Source organism: Geotrypetes seraphini, chromosome 10, assembly GCF_902459505.1.
Source record: "Geotrypetes seraphini chromosome 10, aGeoSer1.1, whole genome shotgun sequence".
Taxonomy (NCBI): Eukaryota; Metazoa; Chordata; class Amphibia; order Gymnophiona; family Dermophiidae; genus Geotrypetes; species Geotrypetes seraphini.
The window spans coordinates 9,000,643-9,027,794 of NC_047093.1; the positions used below are offsets into that span (position 1 = coordinate 9,000,643).

A 27,152-nucleotide genomic window follows, 5' to 3' on the forward strand; every position below is an offset into this window, starting at 1 on the left:
TGGGAGCTGTTACCGCCATGGCCGGTGCTAAAAAAAAAAACAGTTCCGTAACTAAAGCGCGCAGGTCAATGGCGCACCGACGCCTGCACGCAGCATGATTGCATGCCGCCGTTTCCAGCGGTTTTACAGCTTACTGGGAGCATTTTGAGGAGGGTTGGGGGGTGGAAACCTCCCAGTATACTTGTAAGTGATCGCGCTCCCGTTTGGGGGGGTTTGGGAGGGGGAACCCCCCAATTCACTGAAAACTTCAGTTCTCTTGCTCTTTGGGATATTTCAGTGTATTGGGGGGTTCCCCCAACCCCCAGTGGGAGCGCGAGCATTTATAAGTATAGTAGGGGGTCTCCCTCCAAACACCCCCTCAAAACGCTCCCAGTAAGCCATAAAAACGTTGGAAACGGCGGTGCACAATTGTCCTGCACGCAGGTGTTGGCACGCCATTGACTTGCGTGCAATTGACGTGTCACCAAAAAATCCACGCTTCAGTTATGTAAAAAGGAGAGGGGGGGGGGGTGGTTTGTTAATGAATTCCAGTGAATAAATGAATATCTCCATGCCTTCAGCAATAGGCTAAGCCAGTCACAGGTTTACCTCAAGTACGGACATTGATAGGTCAATATTTAAAGCAATTGAACCATCCAGAAATGGCTCCTGGTTGGTGAAATCACTTGTTCGGGGCTATCCACAGTCGGCTAAACTCAAAGCTGACTATTGTTGATGATCCAGGGACGGAGTTGGCATTTGCCCCCCTACGTTTAATGGTCCGATTGGACTGTATACAAGCTGGCTGCATAAACCTAGAATATCCAAGGACGATGCCCAGATGTGACCCTGGCATTCGATAACCAGGAACATCGCCGCTCACAGCCACTGACTGAATATCAATCGATCCCTCAGTTCTTCCCTTGTTATAGAGACTCTGGCACTACATATCCATAGGTGTACTGAGAGTAAAAACCAGGACTGGATCACCAGCTGCTTGGTCTCCCCCAAACCTTGCTCACGTCCTCACCTGAGTCGCTGTATAATCAAAGGCCGCATCAAACATGAAGGATTTCTCCCTGGAGCGGTTGGCTCGCAAAATGTCATCGGGATCTTCCATAGGGTCCATCAGAACCACCATCTGCAAAATCCAAAGTACTGGAGTAGACAGTGATTGCGTGAAAGACATGAGAGGGAGGTGAGAAACAGAATTTATTAATAATAATAATAGCTTTATTTATATCCCGTCATACCTTTTCAGTTCAAGATGGAATGCAACAAGAGAGGCAGTGAGGTATAAAGGATACAGTTTCTGGATCCTCTCTACAGATTGAGTTCTCTGCCAAGGAATTGGGAGTTTTACTTGACTTCTCTCTCTCTCTCTTAAAGATCAAGTTAACTCCGTGATCAAGAAATGTTTTTTTGATCTAAGTATGCTGAGGAAGGTTAGATCTCTCTTTCATCATTGTCACTTTTCCACCTTAGTTCAGTCAATTATTTTATCTCGTCTTGACTATTGCAATGTTATTTACCTTGGTGTTACAAAAGCTTGCCTCTACAGATTGCAACTGTGAAATTGATTTTGGGGAAACGTAAATTTGATCACGTGACATCGTTGCTTCAGAGTCTCCATTGGCTCCCAGTTTGTTTTAAAGTTCAATTTAAGTGTGCCTGTGTTGTTTTTAAAATTTTACATGGTATTTTTACTCCTCTCCTTCCTCTATCCTGGAATGTTTAGAGTTGTTTTTTTTTTTGCAAGAGGTGATCAACCACTCAAATGATCTCTTCCTTCCAAAAAAGGGATTAAGGGAGTTAAGTTTTTCAGTCACTCTTTGATTTTTAAGCTCTCTCAACCGTGGGATGGCCTTCCACTTCTTTTAAGGAGTTCCGGCTCACTTCAACCTTTTCGCAAATCCTTAAAAACTACTTTATTTGCCAAACACTTTGAAAATGAACTTTACCAAACTTAGTCTTATTCTTTTCTGGGTTTTTATTCGATAACTTAACTATTGGAAACCGAGTCGAGCTTTCCTTGAATGATGACTCGGCATATAAAGTCAAGCATTACATTAGATTAGATCATTCGTCTTGAGAGGAAGCATATGAACAGCTGTGTAGCGAGATTACATTGGTGATAGGAGGTAGGAGTTAGTTGTGTTTGGAACTTTAAGCATATGTATCGAATAAGTGGGTTTTTAGTGATTTTCTGAATGTATGGTATGACAGTGAATTCAGGATTATTACTACTATTTATTATTTCTAATAGCGTTGAAAAGGCGTACGCAGCGCTGTACATTTTAACATACGATAGGCAGTCCCTGCTCAGAAGAGCTTACAATCTAATTTAGACAGGACATTACAAGGTTGGGGAGATTATGGTAGAGGGAATGATACAGTGGGTGAGAATTAAGAGTTGAAAGCCTTCAGCTTGGATTTGAACGTTGCTAGGGATGGTGCATGACGTATTGTTTCAGGCAGCCTGTAACAGGCATACGGTGCTGCAAGAAAGAAGGGACGGAGTCTGGAGTTGGCAGTGGAAGAGAAGGGTACGGATAAGAGGGGCTTGCCCAATGAGTGGAGATCATGGGGGAGCATAGTGGGGGATAAGTGAGGACAGATATTGGGGGGCTTCAGAGCGAATGCACTTGTAAGTCAGCAAGAAGAGTTTGAGCTGTATTCGGCAACGGACAGGGAGCCAATGAAGCGACTTGAGGAGAGGGGTAACATGAGAATAGCGGCTCTCACGGAATATGAGTCGCGCAGCAGCATTTTGAATGGATTGAAGAGGTGAGAGACGGGTGCACGGGAGACCCGAGAGAAGTACGTTGCAGTAGTCTAAGCGTGACAGTGTCTAAGAGTGTGGACAAGGGTATCCTGCTTGAAAGGATAGTGTCCTGTCGAGGCATCTTTTGAATTGGCATCCTTTGGGGGTTGGAAACGTAAACAGCAATGTTCTGCGTGAGAAGCGGAGTTTGTCCTGTAGGACAAAGTGTTTCAGTAGGCAAGTGGGTGCAGTGCCGAATAGTGTCTTGAAGCATAGGCAACCGCCTTTGAAAATTATTCTGGCCTCGACCGGTAGCCAGCGAAGTTTCTTGAAATATGGGGTGATGTGAAATAGCAAAGAAATTATAATGGCACCCGAGAAAGGTAATTTGTGCAGTTATGGCTCCAGATTCACGGAGCGCCCTTCCTCGTTACGTTTTATAAAAGAAGACAGCCTGGCAACAATCAGATCAGATCTTGAAGCATTTCTGTTTACGGATGTTTCCGCTGCATGATTCCATCCATCGCAATTTCAAGACTCAGCCCATTCTCCCCTCCTACTGTGTGTCTCTCCCTCTGTTTGTTGTTTGATAGGGCAACGATTGTAACTACTATCCCCTCCCGCCCTCTGTGCCCATTGTTTGTATATATCTGCCCCCCCCCCAATAATTTTGGTTTTGCTCTTTTAAAATTTGTATGTACACTGCCTAGACTGGTAGATGGGTGGTATATCAAAATAAAATTAAACTTGAAACTTACAGTGTGTATGCGGTGGAATTGCATTCTTTTTTTTTGTATCTGTTTTGCTATTTTGGTTTCCTTGAGATATTTTGTATCAGTTTCCATTGGGCTCTGCCACAAGATTTTTTTTTAATGGATGTAATTATTTAGGTAACTGACCTGTACAATCTTAGTCCACAATATCTGATCTCTAGAGCTGTTTATCACTAGCTCTTAACTTTGGTAATTCTATTCAATTTGTAGCATCTTTTAATCATTATAAACCGCATAGAACTTCACGGTCCTGCGGTATAGAAACTGTTATTATTATTGTTATTATTTATTAATTGATGTAAACCATTTAGTTTTTTGTAAACAATATAAAAAAGTTTTAAATGAATAAATAAGGCCCTCCTTTACAAAACTGCGCTAGTGTTTTTAGCGCCGGCCGCTGTGGTATCAGGTCCGAAGCTCATAGAATTCCTATGAGCGTCCGAACTGTTACCGCCATGGCCAGCGCTAAAAATGCTAGCGCAGCTTTGTAAAGGAGGGGGTAAATAAATAACCAGGAGAGAGACCTTGGGGTGATCACGTCTAGTGAGCTCAAGGATGCAAAAAAAAAAAAAAAAAAAAGTATGACAAGGCCACGCCTTAATTTGGAGGGAACGGCCTGGAACATGGCTCTGCCTCTTCTTTTCTGACTCCAGGCCAGCAAGGCTGTCCTGTGCCATCCCCTCCCTTCCAGGCAGCCTGTACAGAAATTTAGAAGAAGGGGTAAGCCTAGAACAGAGCAGAGTACAGTTCCTCTGGTCCCTAACCAACCCCTCCTGCCTCAGGCCACCCTGTCCCATGGATCCACAGTGTCACTTCCAAATTGTTTACAAATTAAGCTCTAGAGAAAATAATGGCCAGAGCTAGAGTGATATTGGTTGTGCAGAGAAACGGTGGCACCTCGTCGAACGTTTTATATCCAGTTCTGAAGGCCACATCTGCAAATGAATCTAGAAAGCCTGGTTCAGAGAGGAGGTAGCAAAAGCCATGCGAGATGAGACCTAAACAGCAGAACGAAAGTGACAGAGATATGGTCGAATTATTTTTGTTGTAAAAGAAACTTTACCAAGACAACCTTGATATTTCAAACAAAGATCAAGTAGTATTATAAAAATACAAAACAGGTGAGTGTACCCTGAAAGGTATAAATAATACACAAGAAGGAAACTTCTTCAGTGGAAAGCAAGCTCTAAACCCAGAGATCAAATAATAGGCACATTGAGCTGAGGGTTTCAACGCATCCTCAACGATGACCCAATGTTAAAAAAGAAAAACCAAACAAACCCAGCTTCTAACATTACCTTTTACAAAGCTGCGGTTTCTACCGCGGGCCAGCGTGGTAAATGCTTCAGTTCTCATAGGAATTCCTATTAGCGATGGAGCATTTACCTTGCTGGCCCATAGTAGAAACGTCTACCAGGGCTAAGTAAAAGGAGCCCTAAATTAGGTTCTTAAATTTGTGCAGGATGGGTCTATATTGAGTAATTATAGACCCATAGCTGTGGTTCCTTTTATGGGGAAAATAATACAGAAAAATAGTACTTTAATAAAAGTTTTTGTAGAGAAAGAGAAGCTACTTGATAACCATCAATTTGGATTTCGTGTAGGCCATAGGGTTGAGTCCCTGCTAGTAACGACGGTGGATGAAATATGAAAGGAGATGGATAAACTTTGCTTAGTTTCGCTTGATATATCTGTCTCATTTGATACAGTGGACATGGCTATTTTGTTGGATTAGGAATAGCTGGTAAAATGCTTGATTGGTTTGTATCTTATTTCCAGCAGTGCTCGATTCAAGTAGTTTCATACAACAAATAACAAACCAAACCTAAGTAGACTAAACAAACGTAACATGAGTGGGATCAATCAGACTACAGAACTCTCTGATGACCTTCCAGAAAGCAGTAAAGACCCTCCTCTTCAACTGAAATTCTAATTGCAAACTACCCCTCGACCCCCTTATATTCCCCCTCCTTTCTGCACTCTCCTGTACTTAAGTTGCTGTATAGTCTTTGAACTGTCCAAATGTACTTAAGATGCTGTAAAGTCTTATACTGTCCAAAATGTATTTAAGTTGTTGTATAGTCTTTGAACTGTCCAAAATGTACTTAAGTTGCTGTAAAGTCTTGTACTGTCCAAAATGTACTTAAGTTGCTGTAAAGTCTTTGAACTGTCCAAAATGTACTTAAGTTGCTGTAAAGTCTTGTACTGTCCAAAATGGACTTAAGTTGCTGTATAGTCTTTGAACTGTCCAAATGTACTTAAGATGCTGTAAAGTCTTGTACTGTCCAAAATGGACTTAAGTTGCTGTATAGTCTTTGAACTGTCCAAAATGGACTTAAGTTGTTGTATAGTCTTGTACTGCCCAAAATGTTTTCCATTGTGAATGTTGGCTTGTAACCCGTTCTGAGCTACTAGGAGGACGGGATAGAAATCGAAATAAATAATTACATAAGGAAAAAGGGGAGAACTACAATTTGTGAGAAAAGAGAACAAAAAAGGGGAAAGAACAAAGGGAGAAGGGGAGGGGGAGTCTGTTAATCGGTAAAATAATGAAGGGATAAATCAATCGTAGGCATCTTTAAAAAGAAAGCATGTTAAACTACTTTTGAATTTATCAATGTTTTGTTCTGCTCTGATGGAATTCCAGGTTGATGGGGCTGTGACAGAAAAGATGGAGGCACGATGGGTGCCGATAATTTTTAGAGAAGGAACATAAAGAGTATGTTGAGAAGCAAATCTTAAAGTTCTGGGAGGATCGTATGGGACCAAATATTTAAAGCTGTGCCCATTTGTAAGGGAGTTCCTCAAGGATCTGCGCTTTTGGCATCAATATTTAACTTGTATTTGGTGTCATTGGGGAATGTATTTCAACATCTACAAGTGAGCTATTGTGTCTATGCCGTTGACATTCAGGGTTGGGGTATTTTTTGCAATGGAAAACTGGTCTAAAGAGCTGCAAACAAAATTGTCCATGTGTTTACAAGTTGTCAATACATGGACGATGGCTGATAAGTTGGTGCTCAATCTTACAAAAATGAAATTTCAGTATCCCTTTCTTGTGCCAAGCTCCCACATTTTAACTCTGCCCTAAATCTGCCTCTCTTGCCGTCTACCTCTTAATCTCCTTAAGATTTTAATAAAATTCTTTTTGAAAAAATTATTTTATTTATAATTATATAACAATTTTTACAAGAAAAAACTTCTTGCTAATGCAACTCAGTAAAAATAGCATTTATAGGTATAAACTTAAATTAGGAACAATGAAATACAGTAAAACCTTGGTTTGTGAGCATAATTTGTTCCGGAAGCCGTGCTTGTAATCCAAATCACTCGTATATCAAAGCAAATGTCCCCGTAGGAAATAATGGAAACTCAGACGATTCGTTCCACAACCCAAAAACTTTAATACAAAATACTATATGTACTTGTATTGCAAGTCCTCGCTCATATAGAACAGTCATTACACTCCCGCAGCGTCAGAGAGAGAGAAGAACCATCGGCTCAGTTATGACGATATGACGCGTGTTTACGGTATGTATTCGTATTGCAAGACCTCGCTCATTTAGAACAGTCACTCTACTCCTGCAGCGTCAGAGAGAGAAGAACCATCGGCTCAGTTGTGATGATGTGACGCGTGTATAATGTATGTACTCATATTGCAAGACCTCGCTCATTTAGAACAGTCACTCCACTCTTGCAGTGTCAGAGAGAGAAGAACCATCGGCTCAGTCGTGATGATGTGACGCGTGTATACTGTACGTACTCGTATCGCAAGACCTCGCTCGTTTAGCACAGTCACTCCACTCCTGCAGCGTCAGAAAGAGAAGAACCATCGGCTCAGTTGTGATGTGTGTATACTGTATGTGCTTGTATTGCAAGACCTTGCTTGTATATCAAGTTAAAATTTAATAAAACGTTTTGCTTGTCTTGCAAACCAAGTTCCTTGCAATCCAAGGTTTTACTGTACTTCCTTAGACCACAAAATTTGCTTTGAGAGATCAAACAATAATATGGGAACGTAACAATTTTTAATAATGAAAAAGAAAAAAAGAAACACAATGCGTGATAGGCTGGAACACTCTCTTCTTTCATTCTCAGCTGCAGTAACTTCATTTCCAAAAAGACCCTTAATTGCTCTGGGGCGAAAAAACCTATTTGACGTCCAAATACTTAACAACACATTTGCATGGGTAGGCTAATAGGAAAGTGGCCCCCGGAGTTCAGTAAAATTCTGAGCATGAGTTGAGGCACTCAGCCTTAATAAATTTTCCAAGAGGGCACTTTAGCAGACGATTCCCGCTCTCGTCCTATGGGCGGCTTGGCTCGTCACTGCCCACCTGAATCTTTTGAAACGGACTCCGACAATAGAAAGTCTTACTCTTTCACATTAACGAATGCAAAAAGATCTGATCTCGACCCATTTGAGTCGGCTTCAACACGTTCATTTGCGAGGCTGCCATCTGCCGTATTGGCCCATACCCAGGCCCTGCCTCCCATCTGCCCACCTGTTCAGCAGTGCCCCTATCGGAAATCAGCCTGTCACAGATGAGCAGTCGGTGACGGAAACCTGCCAGGTGCCGAACAGACCTGCGAGGGACATATTATCTGGAGAGGACCTTGTGTACAGTCAGCATTGCCATGGCAACATGGTATGATAGGAAGTATCAAGCGATCGCAGCACCTGCCCCAAAGAGTCAGCACACATGAACGTGCCCAAAGCCGTCTGAATCGGTAAAGCCCCTCCAGCTGCAATCAAAGGCAGGGGGGGAGGGGGGCCTGGGTAGTGCAAGTCAGCAAGGAGTATCTGTCAAGAGCTAGATTCATGGTGTGGCTTTGGCATGTCTGATCCTGCTGGCCTGTCTCTTCCTCATGGACAGTCAATAAAGGAGAGGGTCCAGACAAAGAGCCCATGTTTGTGCTGCCTCAGCAACCACAGGTTGTGCGCTTGACCCCAGGCCGATCCCTTTGATTCTGGGCAAGTCACTTAACCCTCAGTGGAGCCTGCCGTGGATGGTAAACTGCTTTGGGCGAATCTCTTGATGAAAAGGTGGTTAAATCCCAATAAATCAATGTACCCCTGTAGCTGCTGTTGCTATAAACATCCCCCCTCCCTGCCTACACAGCTCTGCCAGTGATTTTTTTTTTCTTCCACATCTTGGTTGAAGAGCTGACTGTTTTATTTTAAAAGTAATTTATTGGTGACATCATAAAAGAAGAAGTTTCAAGTTTATTAGGATTTGATATACCACTTATCAAGGTTATCTAAGTGGTTTTTTTACAATCAGGTACTCAAGCCCCCATCCCTTCCATCCAGCATAATTGAGGCATTTAAGGCCCTATTTCTTATATGCCCTGGATACACAAAAGAAACAAACTCTATCCCACCTAGTGCCCTCCAAACCGCCCCCCCCCCCCTTTCCCTCCAGAAGATAGAGCCGAATACAACATAATCAGCAAAGCCCTGAAGCTAAATTTCTTGCACTGGGAGTCAGCTCCCCACACCAGAAGAAATCGCTTTCCATGTTTCGAGGGGTGCAATGGGTTCCCCATAGAAACGACGTGTGTCGTTCATTCTTCCGCTCCCAATGTGTGTGGGGATTCTGCGATGCCCAGTAATGTAAAAAACGGATCATTTTATAAATAAATGCAAGTTGATGAGTTTGCAGGGTCTGTGCAGCAGAGCCTGAGATGCTGGAGAAAGAGGCCGGGATATCTTTACTTCCTGAAAATCGCCCCTTTGCCAGCATGTTGTTAATCTGACTCAAAGGTCTGCTCGGAGTAAAGCTTTGAATTCGATCCCCTTATTACGGCAGATGTTTTGTGGGTCAGTAGACACGGGAATAGTCATCTGTTCGGCACTTCCCGAGGGACATCAAGCACCAGATTTTCAGCACCACCGAATTATCCTCTTTGAACCCTTTGTTCTAGCCGAGACCTTTCCTCTTTAGTCTGTTCTCCTAGGACAGGGGTAGGCAATTCCGGTCCTCAAGAGCCAGAGCCAGGTCAGGTTTTCAGGATATGCACAATAAATATGCATGAGATTGATTTGCATCTCAAGGAGGCAGTGCATGCAAATCCATTTCATATATATTCATGACGGAGATCCTGAAAACCTGACCTGGCTCTGGCTCTCGAGGACTGGAATTGCCTACTCCTGGTTTAGTAGAAGGCCAGTGAGAAGCAGGTTGCATTAGTCTAATCCAGGGGTAGGCAATTCCGATCCTCGAGAGCTGGAGCCAGGCCAGGTTTTCAGGATCTCCACAATAAATATGCATGAGATTGATTTGCATCTCAAGGAGGCAGTGCGAGGAAATCCATCTCATACACATTCATGGTGGATATCCTGAAAACCTGACTTGGCTCTGGCTCTCGAGGACCTACCCCTGTCCTAGGACAAGCCACATATGGGAGGAGACTAAAGACTGACTACCCTGCTGTCCACTGAGAACCTATGTTACAGGTAAGTAACTGCACTTTACTTTCACTGTCCATCTTATATCACCCTCCGAGCTCTTCAGTTAATTATACTCGTAGCTCTGCAACAGAAAACTAAGTGGCTCTGGCAGGAGATGTCCCTTCTGGTTTTGAAAGAGGATCCATCTGCCTTCCTCCACCCCATCGGGAACAGAGTAAGACCCAGGACCAGCTGTTCTCCAGAGCAGTGCTTCTTTATAACATTCATCCTGAACCTGATGCATCTCAGGAACCCAGCAAAGGCACTTCAGACTTGGAAACAGAGCTGCTTTAATCCTTTCTCTATGGTATAAGCAGGGCTGGCCCAGCCTTTAGGCATAAACTAGGCAGTGTTCTAGGGTAGATAATGACACAGGGACAAATTTTTTCTAATCCCTGCAGGGACTCATTTTTCCATCCCGTCCCCGTGAGTTCTTTTCCTGCCCCTGCCCCATTCCTGCAAGCTCTGTCTTTATCTGCACAAGTCTCAGACGCTTTAAAATCCTAAGTAGCAACATTCTAGAGCTCAGATTGTGATGTCATAATGCCTCATTCCACCAATGCCTAAGCTCCGTCCTCATCTGCACAAGCCTCAAACACTTTAAAACCACAAGTGTTTGAGGCTTGTGCGGTTAAGGCATAACATGAGATAAACATTTTTTTCTATCCCGCAGTACCTTAGGAGTTTTTGCGGTTTACAAAAGAAAATTGAAACAGTGACAATAAAGGTAAATGACCTAGAAATTACAAAAATTTCTTAAATAAGTGAGTTTTCAATCATTTCCTGAACTGCTGGTAAGAGACAGAGCTCGCCAATAGATTTACAAACTCTTTATCACAAGAAGTTGCCTGAAAAGATAGGCATTGTTCAAAATACTGATGGAAAAGCAAACAAATTACAATTATTTCTTGGGCGTTGTGAATTAATGAATAAAAAAGGTTCATAGACAACTCGGCGAAAGACAAAGGCGCGCACCGAAGAAAATTACAGTTTTTAGAGTCTCCGACGGGGGTTTTTGTTGGGGAGCCCCCCCAGTTTACTTAATAGAGATCGCGCCGGCGTTGTGGGGGGTTTGGGGGGTTGTAACCCTCCACATTTTACTGTAAACTTAACTTTTTCCCTAAAAACAGGGAAAAGTGAAGTTTTCAGTAAAAGGCTACAGGACTTAAAATCATTTGACATTCCTCCTATAAACTGAAGCACTTTCATTTAAATTGTCTAGGATCCCTCTTTATACTAGACCCGCTCCCTCATTGCAGGATCCCTCCAGCCACTAAACCCGCTCCCTCATTTCCCTCTCCTTTCCCAGTTTGTTTTCATGTCTGACTGTAGCAACTTGAAATCTCTGCTAACAGAATTCATATGAGAAGGGATCAAAGGGCCCCTCCTTTCAAAATCATTCCAAGACACTACACCACACACCTGCCTTGCACACACCTCAGCAGAAATGCACAGCTCCCATCTCTTAACCTATAATCCAGAACCTTGCGCCTATGAGCCTTAAATTCTTCCACTAGATGTCACTGTTGCTTGACGACTGGGACTCCCTAACTCTGCACATTTTCTAGCATAGGTGTTTTGTACCTGCTTGAAAGTCCATGGAAATTATGGCTCTATAAAGTCCCCACATTCTTCCATGAGCCCTAACTTTCAAAGGAAAACTTTGGGGGGGGAGGGAGGGGCATCTCTCCTGCTGGGGGAGGGGGTGTGCGGCTGGGATTTCTTGGCAGCGGGAGAGTGTGGGCATCTCTCCCGCTGCAGCGGTGAGGGGAGGGTGTGTGCGGCTGGGATTTCTTGGCAACGGGAGAGTGTGGGCATCTCTCCTGTTGTTTTTGTTTGTATGTGTGTGTGTGTGTGGGGGGGATTGACACATTTTTTCTGCACATGTGCCCATCGCTATCACCAGCAATGGGCACATGTAAATTTAGTGAATCTTTGCTGCTGTCCGCTGACCTCATTTGCATGCATGATTTTTTAAGAATGCTTTGCTTTCATGACATTTCCAATTTCTTGTGATCATTTGAATGGCTATTGCTGTCAAAATCAATAAAAGACGGCTTTTATATTTATCCAACACAGGCTTTACCTGTAACAATGTGCCACAAATTATGACTTTATACGATAAAGGAATAGATGACACTAATATAAGATTGATTTGTCCCCGTATTGACCTCCAAAAACTAAGTATCATTGGACAAAAATATAACAGATGATCTAATGTCCCAAAATTAATATGACAATGCGGGGAAAATGGTTGTATTAAGGTACATTTTATACAAACTTTTAATGTTATATTATCTGTAATGCACTGCCAATGTCTGAAAATTTAATAAAGTTTATAAAAAAAAAAAAAAAAAAAAGAATGCCTTGCTTTTTTTGACTCGCTATCATAACGGCTGCATTAGCAGACTGTCGCTTTTTAACGTGGGTTTTTGAGAATCCTGGCCTAAATCTCTTACAATTCTCACCCATTCATTAGCAATCTCTCAGTTAGATTACTGTAACTCACTCTACCAAATTATCACTGAAAAGGAACTCAGAAGGCTCCAAATCATGCAAAATACGACAGTTAAAATCATCTACAAGGCTAAAGAATACGATCAGGTGACACCTCTCTTAATAGACGCACACTGGTTGCCAGTAGCGCACTGGATCACATTTAAAACACTGTTCCTTATGTTTAAGGTACAATCCGTTCTCTCTCCAGCTTTTATTGATAGATTGTTGACACCATTTACTATCTCGAGAATGCTTCAATCGACCCAAGAGTTTCTTCTTAATGTTCCCTCTATGCGCCAAATAGTTTATGACGCCTCTCATACTACCATCGTTTCAGTTGTAGCACCATCGTTGTGGAACTCCCTCCCTATCAAAAGCACGGTGCCTCCAAGTTTAAATCAAGCCTAAAAACCTTTCAACATCTAAGGTTCTTCTTCAGCCCAAGCATTTCTTTTCCTCTTTGCGCTCTTTCCCTCCTGGTTTATCCCCTTCCATGACCCTTTTACTTTATCTTCTGTGCCAAGTGACAATCATTGTTTTTGTTAATGTTCGTTCCCCTCTTTGTTGTTTTTATTTATTTAAACTCTTGTACAAAAATTTTTTCTTTTATGTAAGCCGCTTAGGTTTTTTAGGCGGTATGTCCAATGCAATAATCTTGAAATTTAGTTCAAAATCTGTTCAAATACAGAAAGGTGGACAGGATCAATATAGAAGAAGATGGATGACCAGGGAAGAAAAGGGTACATCAAGGAAGATAAACAAATCGCAGACAAACTAAATTCCTTCTTTGCGTCCGTCTTTACGAAAGAGGACACCTCAACAATACCTGAAGCGGAGAAAGTGTTTGCAGGAGAAACAGAAGACAGCCTCACCACAGTTGAAGTGGACTTAGACCAGATATACTATCAGATCGACAAACTTAAAAGTGACAAATCCCCTGGACCGGATGGGATTCATCCGAGAGTCTTAAAGGAATTGAAGGTTGAAATCGGAGAGTTATTGCAAAAACTTGCCAACCTGACAATCAGAACTGGACAGATACCGGACGACTGGAGGATAGCGAACGTCACCCCAATTTTCAAAAAAGGATCGAGAGGGGAACCGGGCAACTATAGACCTGTGAGTCTTACGTCTGTCCCCGGCAAGATGGTTGAAGCACTGATCAAGGATAGCATAGTCCGGCACTTGGACGCACACGACTTGATGAAACCCAGTCAACATGGATTCAGGAAAGGGAAATCATGTTTGACGAATTTACTCCAATTTTTTGAGACCGTGAACGAGCAAATTGATAGTGGGAAGCCGGTGGACATAATATACTTGGACTTCCAGAAAGCGTTCGACAAAGTTCCACACGAAAGACTTCTCAGGAAACTACAAAGCCATGGCATAGAGGGGGATATACAAAGATGGATAGGCAAATGGCTGGAAAACCGAAAGCAGAGAGTGGGCATAAATGGAAAGTTCTCCGACTGGGAGAAAGTGACTAGTGGTGTACCCCAGGGCTCGGTACTTGGGCCGATCCTTTTTAATATTTATATCAATGACCTGGAGGAAGGAACATCCAGTGAGATCATCAAGTTTGCAGACGATACAAAACTATGCCGGGCGATCAGATCGCAGGAGGATAGAGAGAAACTCCAGAGCGACTTGTGTCGGTTGGAAACATGGGCAGAGAAATGGCAGATGAAGTTCAATGTGGAGAAATGCAAGGTAATGCATTTAGGCAATAAGAATAAGGAATACGAGTATACAATGTCAGGTGCAACTCTGGGGAAGAGTGAACAAGAAAAGGACCTGGGTGTACTGATAGATAGGACCCTGAAGCCGTCGGCACAATGCGCAGCAGCGGCAAAGAAGGCAAATAGAATGTTGGGCATGATAAAGAAAGGAATCTCGAGTAGATCGGAGAAAGTTATAATGCCGCTTTATAGGGCAATGGTCAGACCCCACTTGGAATACTGCGTCCAACATTGGTCTCCCTACCTAAAGAAGGATATAAAACTGCTGGAGAGGGTGCAGAGACGAGCAACAAAACTGGTGAAGGGTATGGAGAAACTGGAATACGAGGACAGACTTATAACACTAGGATTGTTCTCCCTTGAGAAAAGGAGACTGCGTGGGGATATGATCGAGACCTTCAAAATACTGAAAGGAATCGACAAAATAGAGCAGAGAAGATTATTTACATTGTCCAATTTGACACGGACTAGAGGACATGTAATGAAGCTAAGGGGGGACAGGTTCAGGACTAATGTCAGGAAGTTCTGCTTCACTCAGAGAGTGGTTGACACCTGGAATGCCCTCCCAGAGGAGATTATGACGGAATCGACCGTCCTAGGCTTCAAGAGCAAACTAGATGCATATCTCCTTAAGAGAGGCATATAAGGATATGGTGGACTATAAATTAAGCCAGGTGTACACCTGGCAGGGCCTCCGCGTGTGCGGATCGCCGGACTTGATGGACCGAAGGTCTGATCCGGAGAAGGCAGTTCTTATGTTCTTATGTTCTTATGAGTGTATTTGAACAGCTTTTGAACGATGTTTGCACTTTTTGAACTTTAGGAGTGAATAATTTCTTTACTTCATATGAACAGGTTTTGAACTTGGCACCTTTCAAAGACAAGTTATATTCAACCTTGAAGTGAAAAACTGTTGGTATAATTAAGTAAGGAGGATTTTTTATGCCTAAGAGGAGGCATGTGAAGGTCTGTGAGGATATTTATGATTCCGGACCAGGCCCTGAAGTATTTTTCCTCCTTTAAACATTTATATTTCATGCTGTGGAACACTTTATGAATTTAAGGACTGTTTAGGGTTATCGACGTAGTTTAGTTCAAGAAATTTTAGTGATAGTGAAATTGTTTTATTGGAAGAGTGTTGGGTTCCCTAGGCAAACCTTCAGCCCTACACCGCCCCACTCAATTAATTTTCAGGACCTTAATGTGCCCCTAAAGATACCAGGCTTTTAAATATTACACTTGTGCGTGGGTCTACTCAGGTGAATTGGCTACTTGAAAATCGCCCACTCTTCTTGAAGGTAAAAGCAGGCATCGATAATTCTTTGAGGTTGGGGGGCTGCCAGGATCTATTCTCTTGCTTTGACTATAGTAGTTGTTCTTTGCTGAGCCTCTATGCCCAGAAGCTACTGACCTAGGCAACAGCCTAATCTTTCCTAATGGCTGGGCCACTACTGACTGAAGTAGGGCTGAGTGTGACATGTGAAATGAAGACAGGCAAATAGGGACATGAGAGAGAATCCAAAGTGGAGAGGCAGACCAGATAACAGCAACAGAGGAAGAGGTGAGGTCTGTACAGATCTGGCAGGAGACATATCTTCTCCTTTCCCTTCCGCTGCATTCTCCTCCCTCCTTCCCCTTCACAGTAGAATACCTACCCAAGGTTGTAGGGTCACACTGTAATATAGAGAAAGGTGCCAGGTTCAGTACAGTATGAGAGTAATAGAATATTCCAAGTTCTGTATAGTATGGAAATGGGAAGAAGAGGATATAAGGAGCGGCAGAGGGACTAGAGACCTTGAACGAGTTAGAAAAGACAGAGAAAAGTAGAAACCAGAGATGAATATCAACCCGATTAGAAAATTAAATGGCCAGACAACAAAAGTAGAAAGTTTGTGGAATTTACATCTGTACATGCCGAACAGGTCCTTCCTGAAGATCAGGGAAGTGAAAGTAGCCTTCTCAGAGATCCTCCCGGGACCAAAAGCTGATGGAATGAGACAAGGGGAATTGCAAGCGATCAACGCCTGGATGAGACGATGGTGCGAAGAGGAAGGTTTTGACTTCGTGCGCAACTGGACAGCATTCTGGGGAAAAAGCAGGTACTACAGAAAGAATGGACTACACCTCAACAAGGAAGGAGCAAGAGTATTGGCAGGTAACATGAAGAGGGCCATCGAGAAAGCTTTAAACTAAAGGACGGGGGAAAGCCGACAGTCGACCACCAGTCGATGGCCCAGGCGACAGGATGCCCTGAAGAAGGAACTACGGAAATTTACTCAGACACAGGAGGGGACGACCACAAAGCAGGGTGAGAACGCAGGAGCATAAAAGAATACAACAAAAGAAACGTTAGAGACCGCTAAGCATAGAAAGTCCAAGAAGGTAACAAAAAGAGAACTCAAATGTATGTATACGAATGCTAAACGTTTGAGAAACAAAATGGGAGAATTTGAAACTATAGCACAAAACGATGAACTGGAAATCATTGGCACAACAGAAACATGGTGGAATGACGAAAACGAATGGGACACAGTACTACAGGGATACAAACTATAAGAAAAGAGATAGAGTGGGGCAGAAAGATGGAGGTATTGCCCTATATGTTCAGGAAGGAGTAGAATCAGTTAGAGAGGCTACGACGGAAAGGAAAGAGAAGCTGGAATCCCTCTGGATCAAGATTCCCAGACACAACGGTGCAGACACAAAGATTGGCCTGTTCTATCGACCACCAGGACAGATGGAGGAGACAGACTCGGAAATGATAGAGGAAATTAAACATGAATGTACGACAGGTAATGTCATAATCTTGGGGAACTTCAATTTCCCTGGGATAGACTGGGACCTGGGAACCTCTAACTGCGGAAAGGAGGCCAAGTTCCTGGAAGCGCTAGGGGACTGCTTCCTGGAACAAATGTTAGGAGAGCCGACGAGAGGAAATGTCACCCTGGACTTGGTCCTAAATGGCATTACGGGACCGACAAAGGAAGTAGAAATCACGGTCCCGCTGGGGACAACTTTAGACTTGACGTCGGGAAAGGGAAACATACCAAAACCTCAACCACGACCTTAAACTTTAAAAAGGGAAGATACGATAGCATGAGAGCCATGGTGAAAAAATGACTCAGGAAAAAGATGGGCAAAGTTAAAATGGTAGATCAGGCATGGTCCCTACTGAAAAATACTATCACGGAAGCACAAAGCCTCTAAATTCCGCGGATCTCCAAAGTAAAGAAAACTAAAGGCAAAGGAGAACTGCCATGGCTTACTAGAGAGGTGAAGGAAGCCATAAAAGAAAAGAAGGACTCCTTTAAAATGTGGAAACGCACGAAAACAACAGAAGCTTGGAACAAACACAAAGATTATCAGAAGACATGTCACACGGCGGTGAGGGTTGCCAAAAAGGACTACGAGGAGAAAATAGCGCAAGAGGTCAAAAATTTCAAGCCCTTCTTTAGATACATAAAAGGGAAAAAACCCGCAAAAAGAGGCGGTGGGACCACTGGATGACCAGGGAGGTAAAGGGTACATCAAGGATGACAAACAAATTACGGACAGACTGAATTCCTTCTTTGCATCTGTCTTTACGAAGGAGGACACCGCAACAATACCTGAAACTGTGAAAGTATTCAAGGGAGTAGTAGAGGACAGCCTCACCACAGTAGAAGTGGACTTGGACCAGATATACCACCAGATCGACAAACTTAAAAGTGACAAATCCCCTGGACCGGACGGAATTCACCTGAGAGTCTTAAAAGAACTGAAAGTTGAAATCGGAGAACAATTGCAAAAACTTGCCAACCTGTCAATTAGAACTGGACAGATACCAGATGACTGGAAGATAGCAAACGTCATGCCGATATTCAAAAAAGGATCGAGAGGAGTGCCGGGCAACTACAGACCTGTGAGTCTCATGTCTGTCCCTGGAAAGATGGTTGAAGCGCTGATTAAAGATAGCATAGTCCGGCACTTAGATACACACGACCTGATAAGACCCAGTCAACATGGATTCAGGAAAGGGAAATCATGCTTGACAAATTTACTTCAATTTTTTGAGACAGTGAACAGACAAATAGATAGTGGAGAACCAGTGGATATTATACACTTGGACTTCCAGAAAGTGTTCGACAAGGTTCCACATGTAAGACTTCCCAGGAAACTACAAGGCCATGGAATAGAGAGAGACATACTAAGATTGATAGGCAAGTGGCTGGAAAACAGAAGGCAGAGAGTGGGCATAAATGGGAAGTTCTCGGACTGGGAGAAAGTGACTAGCGGTGTGCCCCAGGACTCGGTACTTTGGCCCATCCTATTTAATATTTTCGTCAATGACCTAGAAGAAGGAACATCCAGTGAGATCATCAAGTTTGAAGACGACACAAAGCTATGCCGAGCAATCAGATCGCAGAAGGATAGCGAGGAACTCCAGAGCGACTTGTGTCGATTGGAGACATGGGCAGAGAAATGGCAAATGAAGTTTAATGTGGAAAAGTGCAAAGTGATGCATTTAGGCAGAACGAACAAGGAACACAAGTATAGAATGTCAGGTGCAACTCTGGGAAAGACCGAACAAGAAAAGGACCTGGGTGTACTGATAGATAGGACCCTGAAACCGTCAGTGCAATGTGCGGCGGCGGCGAAGAAAGAAAATAGAATGCTAGGCATGATAAAGAAGGGAATCACGAGTAGACCGGAGAAAGTAATAATGCCACTTTATAGAGCGATGGTCAGACCACACTTGGAATACTGTGTCTAACATTGGTCTCCATACCTAAAGAAAGATATAAAACTGCTGGAGAGGGTGCAGAGACGAGCAACGAAGCTAGTGAAAGGTATGGAGAAACTGGATTACGAGGAACGACTCGAGAGACTGGGGTTGTTCTCCCTTGGGAAAAGGATACTGCGAGGGGATCTGATTGAGACTTTCAAAATTCTGAAAGGAACTGACAATTTAGAGCAGGAAAAAGAGTTATTCACAATGTCCAATGTGACAAGGACAAGAGGGCATGGACTGAAGCTGAGGGGGGACAGGTCCAGGACAAATATCAGGAAGTTCTGTTTCACGCAGCGAGTGGTGGACACCTGGAATGCTCTCCCAGAGGAGGTTATTGTGGAATCCACCGTTCTAGGACTTAAGGGTAATCTAGATGCACATCTCCTTATGAGATGCATAGAGTGATACGGATGACTAAAATGATGCCAGGTGTACACCTGGCGGGGCCTCCGCATGTGCGGATCGCCGGGCTTGATGGACCTAAGGCCTGATCTGGAGATGGCAGTTCTTATGTTCTTATCCCAGGATGATATATGACTCAAAACGTTCCCTGCTTGTGCCCTTCAACTGCAAACTGCCAAATGACGTTCCTACTCCCACTTCATACTGAGCCACTGGAATCGACTGCCTCCGCAGATTAGATCCCTTGAAGGACTCATCAACGTTAGGAAAGCAATAAAAAGATACATGAGACAAACATGGGGGGAAGCCACAGCTTGCCCTGAATTGGTAGCATGGAATGTTGCTACTCTTTGGGATTCCAGAATCTTGCTATTCTTTGAGATTCTGTATGGAATGTTGCTACTCTTCAGGTTTTGGCCAGGTACTAGTGACCTAGATTGGACATTGCGAGGATGGAATACTGGGTTAGATGGACCACTAGTCTGACCCAGAGTAAGGCTATTCTTATCTTCTTATACCTATTCACCTAACTCCCCTGCCCACGACTGATAGATTACAAAGAAATGTATATTAAGTGTCCTTCCTTCTTTGGTTTTAAGAGCTGAATCACTGATAAATTTAAAACATCTTCACAGATTTGTGCTTGTGGTGGGCGATGGGTTAGACTCGCAGGGGTGTCAAAGTCCCTCCTCGAGGGCCGTAATCCAGTCGGGTTTTCAGGATTTCCCCAATGAATATGCATTGAAAGCAGTGCATGCACATAGATCTCATGCATATTCATTGGGGAAATCCTGAAAACCCGACTGGATTACGGCCCTCGAGGACCGACTTTGACACCTGTGGGTTAGAGGGTGCTAGATGGATGGGGGGGAGTGGAACGGTGAGCATTTACCTCGGGAGCCAGATGTCCTTGTTCCAGCCCTGGAAATCCCAGGCTCACTGCAGGATGGGAATGAAGGGGGGGGGGGGGGGCTATGACTAAAATCACCTTCTTCAGGCAACGGACAAGTTCTGAGCAAGGTGACTGTGACAAAGATTCATTACAAGCAGTCCTGAAAACCCCTTTGTTCTCGTCCAGTCTTACCTTCTGAATCACTCTCTTGTTCCCTGGCATTCTCTGCCCCTCCTCGTCCATCCCCTCCCTTGCTCTGTTCTGCAGAAATCAGCTGTCCTTTCATCCACCCCTTGGGATACTTTCTCTCCACCCCCTCCCTTTCAGCTACAACAGACAATGGCTTCCCTGTGTGTTTGGGCCTTTAGAAGAGGCAGAAGAAGTTGACCGGGCCAGCTTTCCCTGTGTCTCCCACTCCTCCAAGCTGGAATCACACCAAACGCAGCACTGCCCGTCACTCTGCAGGTGAAAGCCAAGAAGAAGAGGGCTTGAGAACTCAGGAACATGAGACATTTTGTTTTCAAATGATCAGATACAGGAACCAACAGACCCATTAGTCTGTCCTCTCATTACCATCCTCTCACTGCGTACTTGCTTTTACCCTCAACTTTCCTATTGCTCTCACATTACAGAAGTAAAATGGTGTGTCAGTCCACTTTTAGAGGTACTATATAGAAGTAAAACAAAAACATAATGGAAATAAGTTGATACCTTTTTTACTGGAGTAACAATGCATTTTTTGATTAGCTTCTTCTTCAGATCAGAAAGAAGAAGGGTTTCCTTCGAAAGCTAATCAAAAAAATGTTTTAAGTTGGTCCAATAAAAAGGAATCACCTTATTTCCTTGTTTTTGTTTTATTTCTCCATATTACATTAAAGAAGAAATTCCACCCTTAGCTCAGCCCAGGATCATCCCTCCCCACTCCCCATTCTTTCACCCACTCTTTTTATAACATGTCTCAGATGGATTTCAACACAAGAGTGCGCTTTTTCCTGGGTGGCGGCCACTCTGTGGAGCGCTTTGCCTCTAAAGATTCAATATTTGGGTACGTGCAATTTAACTGAACAATGAGCTAATTAGTGCAAATAATTTGTGCTAATTGACACCAATTTGAATTTCCGCATGCATCTTTGTATTCTATAAAGACACATGCATATGTTTTTGTGCATGGATCCAAAAAGGGAGCATGGGTGGATTGGGGCATTCCTAGAATCTGTGCGCAGTGTTCTAGAATACGGCAGATCTACGCCTAATTTAGGTGCACCTTTACTAGGTTTCAGTTCCTATAAATCATTGTGCCTGAAACTGAGTGTGGATCTGGGTGCTAACTGCTGTTCCATAAGGGCCACCCAGCGTTGAGTGCGATTCATAAAATAGCACTTGGCACTCCATTATTTTGTTTGTGCCAAGATTTGGGCGCCATTTACAGAATTTCGACTTTATTCTATTTATTTTTTTTTTCAAGGAAGAGAAGTTTTGTCAGAATGCTCCGATGAATATGTCAATCGCTTTCCGATCTGATTTTTAGTTTCTTTCTTTATTGGCGTTGCTTAAATTTACTAACCTAATCTAATCTTCAGTTTCTATCTAGGTTCAAGGCGACTTACAAATCAAGAAGTTTATATTATGTTTAGGAATTACAATAATGAAATATTACCACATCCTCTGGCAACGCGTTCCAGAGCTTAACTATTCTCTGAGCGAAAAAAAGTTTCCTCCTATTGGTTTTAAAAGTATTTCCCTGTAACTTCATCGAGTGTCCCCTAGTCTTTGTCATTTTATTTTTTTTTTCAGTTCAATAAGTTTTTTTATTATAATTTGAATAATACATTATCCAATAATACAGGGAAAAAGGTAACACCAAAACAGAAAACATAATCAATCATACATAAATCCTTTTTAAGCCCACAAAAGGGGAGACATGATACTAATTTCAACAAGAAAAGCAAAAGAAAAGATAAAGGAAATAATTCACAGTTCACCTTCGCGGACCTTGAATCATTCCTTACTATAATAGGGATTATAGTAGATGGCACCCAGGACGCTGTGTCCTTCCCTTACTAAGCCACTGCCCTCAGGGAAGCTATAGATCAGTGTGAGACTGTCCTGGGCTCCACAGAAGCAAATGAACAAATTAAGGAGTCTTTTTACTATGTTGCAGTAGAAAGAGGCCTTGGTGCACCCTCGTGCGGGTTTTTCCCGTGCGCTAAGGTCATTTTTATTGCAGCAGTAAGAAAGGGCTAATGTTGACATTTGCAGGCAGCCATTTTTAAAAATTAGAATGTGTGCACTTTCTGCCTCCCATTTTCAGGCAGTAAAAGGCTCATGCGTTATTCCTGCAGTAATGTTTACCCTGTTCCCTCTAAGCTTAGTGGGAGTCGTCCACCTATAGTCCTGCCAGTAGAAGGTGCTGTTTCACTATCACATTTTCAGTAGTGAGGAACTGGCAAGCTGTGCAGGACTCTAGGACTCTGCCTGTCCCTAGTGATTGAAAATACAATATTTTTAGCAGCACCAGGGCCGGATTTTCCTTTAGGTTAACTAGGCTTCAGCCTAGGGCCTCAAGATCAAGAGGGGCCTACATTCAAATTGTTAGCAAAATTAAAATTACACTATTCTAAAAACAGTGAACACTAAAATACTGAACCGAAAATAAGGAGAAATTCTACGCATATGACTAATAAACAAACATAAAAATGTATTGGTTAAGATCAACGCGTTTGGCTCATTGTATATACTAGATTGCACCAAAGTATAGTTCATACGTTCACTGATTGCTATGGCAAATATTGACCTGCCTTATGCTACTAAGCTCTGGTTTGTTCTTGCATAAATAAAGTGAAGATTGGTGTAGATTGGAACAGACAAACGAACTGACCTATTGATATCCTGACGTTCGGTTATATTCGTGTTACTTCGATAATATGAAACACGTGTTAATGTTATTAGAAAAGATTCTTATTTTAGGATTGCGTACACGATCATTTGATTCTCGCCTTTTGAGTTCAGTAGATTCAATACTTTAGTGAAGTGTTTATAGACTATTGAAAAAAAATTTTGTGACAATATCTTCATTTCGCGGAATTCTAAGTAAGTTCTTAACATATGTTTTAATTTGCATATTTTAAAATGTATATTACGTTCTTTATTTTATATTTTCATGATTATATCATAAATAATAAAATCCTAGAGTGCGCATGCGCTGTTGAAATATCGTGAGTCCTGGTGGAGTGAGGTGTGCTTCTGTGTCACTCCTCACGGCACCTGCGCCAGCGACTCATCAAAATTCAGCGGGGGTGAAAATGGGAGGTGAAAGGGCCTCATAAGTGGAATAGCCTAGGGCCTCTTTTCATCTAAATCCGGCCCTGAGCAGCACCATCTACTGGCTGCAATGCAGTTGGAGGACTCCCACTCAGAGGGAACAATGGCATTTCAATACTGTTAAATGAAAATCTTGGAGATTCTGGTTTTAAATGATTCCACTAACTAGTGCAGCAAAATGGAACAGTCACCGAGGACTAAGTGCAGATAAAAAGGAGGTACAATAGAATCTCAGTTAACTGGCAATCTCAACCAACTGTCAATAAAATTGCCGGTGAAAAATAAAAAGACCCCGAAACACCAGCGGCAGCGGTCCTGAGACGCTAACCCCCTCCCTCCCTCAAGCCTCCAAGCCGCTGAGAGAAGAAACCACCTCCTGCCCGCCCCAAAGCACCAGTGTGGCAGCGGTCCTGAGCCGCAAAGCCCTCCTACCTCCCTCAAATCCCTTAGAGAAGCAGGCAGCTTTCCAGAGCCACGTACCCTCTCGCTCCCTCCCTTCCTTCCGTAGCCGAAGTGCAGCCAGTCAGGAGGAGGCAGCCTCAAAACAGGCTGCTCGTGGCCAGCCCTGACAGGGCCTTTCCTCTGACATGTCACTCTGATGCATCAGAGGAAAAGCTCTGCCAGGGCTGGCCACGAGTAGCCTGTTTTGAGGCTGCCTCCTGCTGACTGGTTGCACTTCAGGCATGGAAGGGAGGGAGGGAGCAAAGGAACAAGGGAGTTCATGGCTCAGGACCAACGCTTGCTTCTGCCACTTCAAGACTTGAGGGAGGGAAGAAGGAGGGTTTTGCAGCTCAGAACTGCTGCCACATTGGTGCTTCGGGGCAGGAGGAAGAGAGGGAGGGAATTGAGACTGTGTTAAGCAAGGTTTCTAACACACTCTCAATTAACCAGAAAAACAGTTTTCTTTTGCAAGAGGTGATCAACCATTCAAATGATCTCTTCCTTCCAAAAAAGGGAATAAGGGAGTTAAGTTTTTCAGTCACTCTCTGATTTTTAAGCTCTCTCAACTGTGGAATGACCTTCCACTTCTTTTAAAGAGTTGCGGCTCACTTCAACCTTTTTTGCAAATCCTTAAAAACTACTTTATTTGCTAAACACTTTGAAAATGAACTTTACCAAACTTAGTCTTATTCTTTTCTGGTTTTTTATTCGATAACTTAACTATTGTAAACCGATTTGAGCTTTCCTTGAATGATGGCTCGGTAGATAAAGTCAAGCATTAGATTAGATCTGGCATTCACCAATCCCCGTGGGTACTGAGATTCCCCTGTAGCGTTCTGTTACTTTTATGCTACATTGCTTGTATTTATATCGAGAGGGTTTACAAGCGAAACCCATCTGGAAAGAAGAGGAACATGACCTCCAGAAGGAGGCTGACTTTGACACAATATAAGCATTGAGAGCCATCGGTAAATCTGAGACATTAATCGCATGCTCTGGCCCAGGAATCCGGTTCATTCCTGCCATGGAATGCACAAACGATCTCTAAAGAGGACTAAGAAGAACTCAAGACGTCTCATACTCGGAAAACTGAGCAAGGTGGATGGCTAAAGATCTGTACCCAGGAATTGCCTTTCTTTGATCACACATGCAAAACGCAGACAGAGTGTCACCAAATGCAAGGACCGTCAACTAGAACTAGAAATGTGTAGAGATAAGCTGAACTGAAATCCTCAAGAAGTCAGATCTTACCTCCACACAAATAATACCGAAGCAGCAAGAGAGATACATATCCTGCGAGCAGAAATGGACATTTTGCAAAGCTACAATAGAAAATGAAAGACTTTCTATAAAAGAATGAGCAGGAAAAACTGTGGGAACCTGGCCGGGGACAATACTCATGCGTATGGACCAGCATCAGAACCTGTGATCATCTTTCTACATTAGCAACATTCCAGAGCTGAGCTTGTGATGTCATAATGCCTAAGAACCAACTTCAGCAGTGATGTCACAATAGCTTGATTGTTCTATACTTGGCTCACATAAGGATATAAGAGCTGCCATACTGGGACAGACTGAAGGTCCCTCAAGCCCAGTATCCTGTTTCCAACAGTGGCCAACCCAGGTCCCAAGTCCCTGGCAGAACCCAAAGAGTAGCAACATTCCTGAGCTGAGATTGTGATGTCATAATGCCTCATTCCACCAATGCCTAAGAGCCAACCTCATCAGTGATGTCACAATGGCTTGATTGTCCTATAGTTAGCTCACATACAGACATAAGAACTGCTGTGGTGGGACAGACTGAAGGTCCATCAAGCCCAGTATCCTGTTCCCAACAGTGGTCAACCCAAGTACCTGGCAAGATCATCATCAGAACCTGTGATCACATTTCTACATTTTCTAATTTTACTAGTGTTTTATGCGTATATTTTCATTTTTTATTTAACCATTTTCGGTGTAATACTTTAGCAATGCACGCACAAATTGTTAGGCGAATAAAGTTTCCTGAATTTGAAAGAGAGGGAAAGAAAAAAAAAATATCCCAGGGAGAGGAAAGTAAAGGGTAGGAGTCAAGTCTGACATAGAAACCAAGCCTCCCCCCCCCCCCTCCATTTATAGAGCTCCCAGCAGTTCACCAGGCACATTGGCCACCTGCGCCCCCGGCAGTGGATAATCTACTTCTGGAAAATGACATAAGAGGAACACCTCTTTTCTCTCAGGAATATCAGCTTGCAATCTGCCACTGAGTTGCCAGGTGACGACATCATTTCTGCCAGGGCTGGGGGACCCATTTGCAGCTGCTCCCAGAGCTGATGAAATGGACCTTCTGCCACCACTGCCAAGTGATCCAGCTCCAGGAGGGAAATGTTAGGCCAGTTCTGATGTCAAATGACAGAATGAAAGACCATGGGTGTACGTTAAAGCAATCTACTGGGTGTTTAGAATCAAAATATGTGTGTTAAGCTATGAATTAGCATGTGTATAATTGATCTGTGCAAGTTTAAAAGTTTTAATGTGGGTTAAAATGTTATTTTTGTAAATGGGGAAAAATATCCCAAAACTGAGGAAAAAGTTCAAAAATTGTTTGCCTGACCACATATGTCGACACCAGAAGAATCACAAAACCAGGACCGGCAAAATCAAAATCTCCATTCTTGAACCGGATCACTTAGCAACTCTGCTCTCAGTTCTGTAGCCAGAGAGGCAGGCTGTCGTTTGACCCCCCCCCCGCCCCCCCTCCAGAATATTGGACACTTTTTTCACACCCTCAGATCTATAACTCACAGCAATTCGAGGGCCTCTGAAAAGTTCTCAGCCCAACCAACAAAACTGGGGTCGTCTCCATCAAGGGCTATACACTTAGTCCGGCAATTTTCCACTTTTTTTCATTCCGCATTTTTCCAATGGAACGAAAAAAGTGGGGGGGGGGGGGGAAAAATCACTGAACGAAATGTATAGCCCTTGATGGAGACGGCCCCAGCTTTGTTGGTTGGGCTGAGAACTTTCCAGCAGCCTCTCGTAATTTCACAAAGTGCATCCACGTGGCCACAGAAGCACCAGAGATGCAGTGGGGTCTTCACGGACGCTGGCCAATGCTTTTGATGCCATCGCAGG

General features: G+C 43.3%; 1 protein-coding gene across 1 annotated transcript in view; it reads right to left on the reverse strand.

The window, feature by feature from the left end:
- The window catches only part of KIF19 (kinesin family member 19), a 122,014-nt gene that overhangs the window by 86,364 nt on the left and 8,498 nt on the right, over positions 1-27,152 (reverse strand). The window contains exon 3 of the mRNA XM_033961262.1: positions 1,010-1,120. Within this exon, the coding sequence (XP_033817153.1) occupies positions 1,010-1,120 (111 nt within the window). The remainder of the gene's footprint in view (positions 1-1,009; positions 1,121-27,152) is intronic.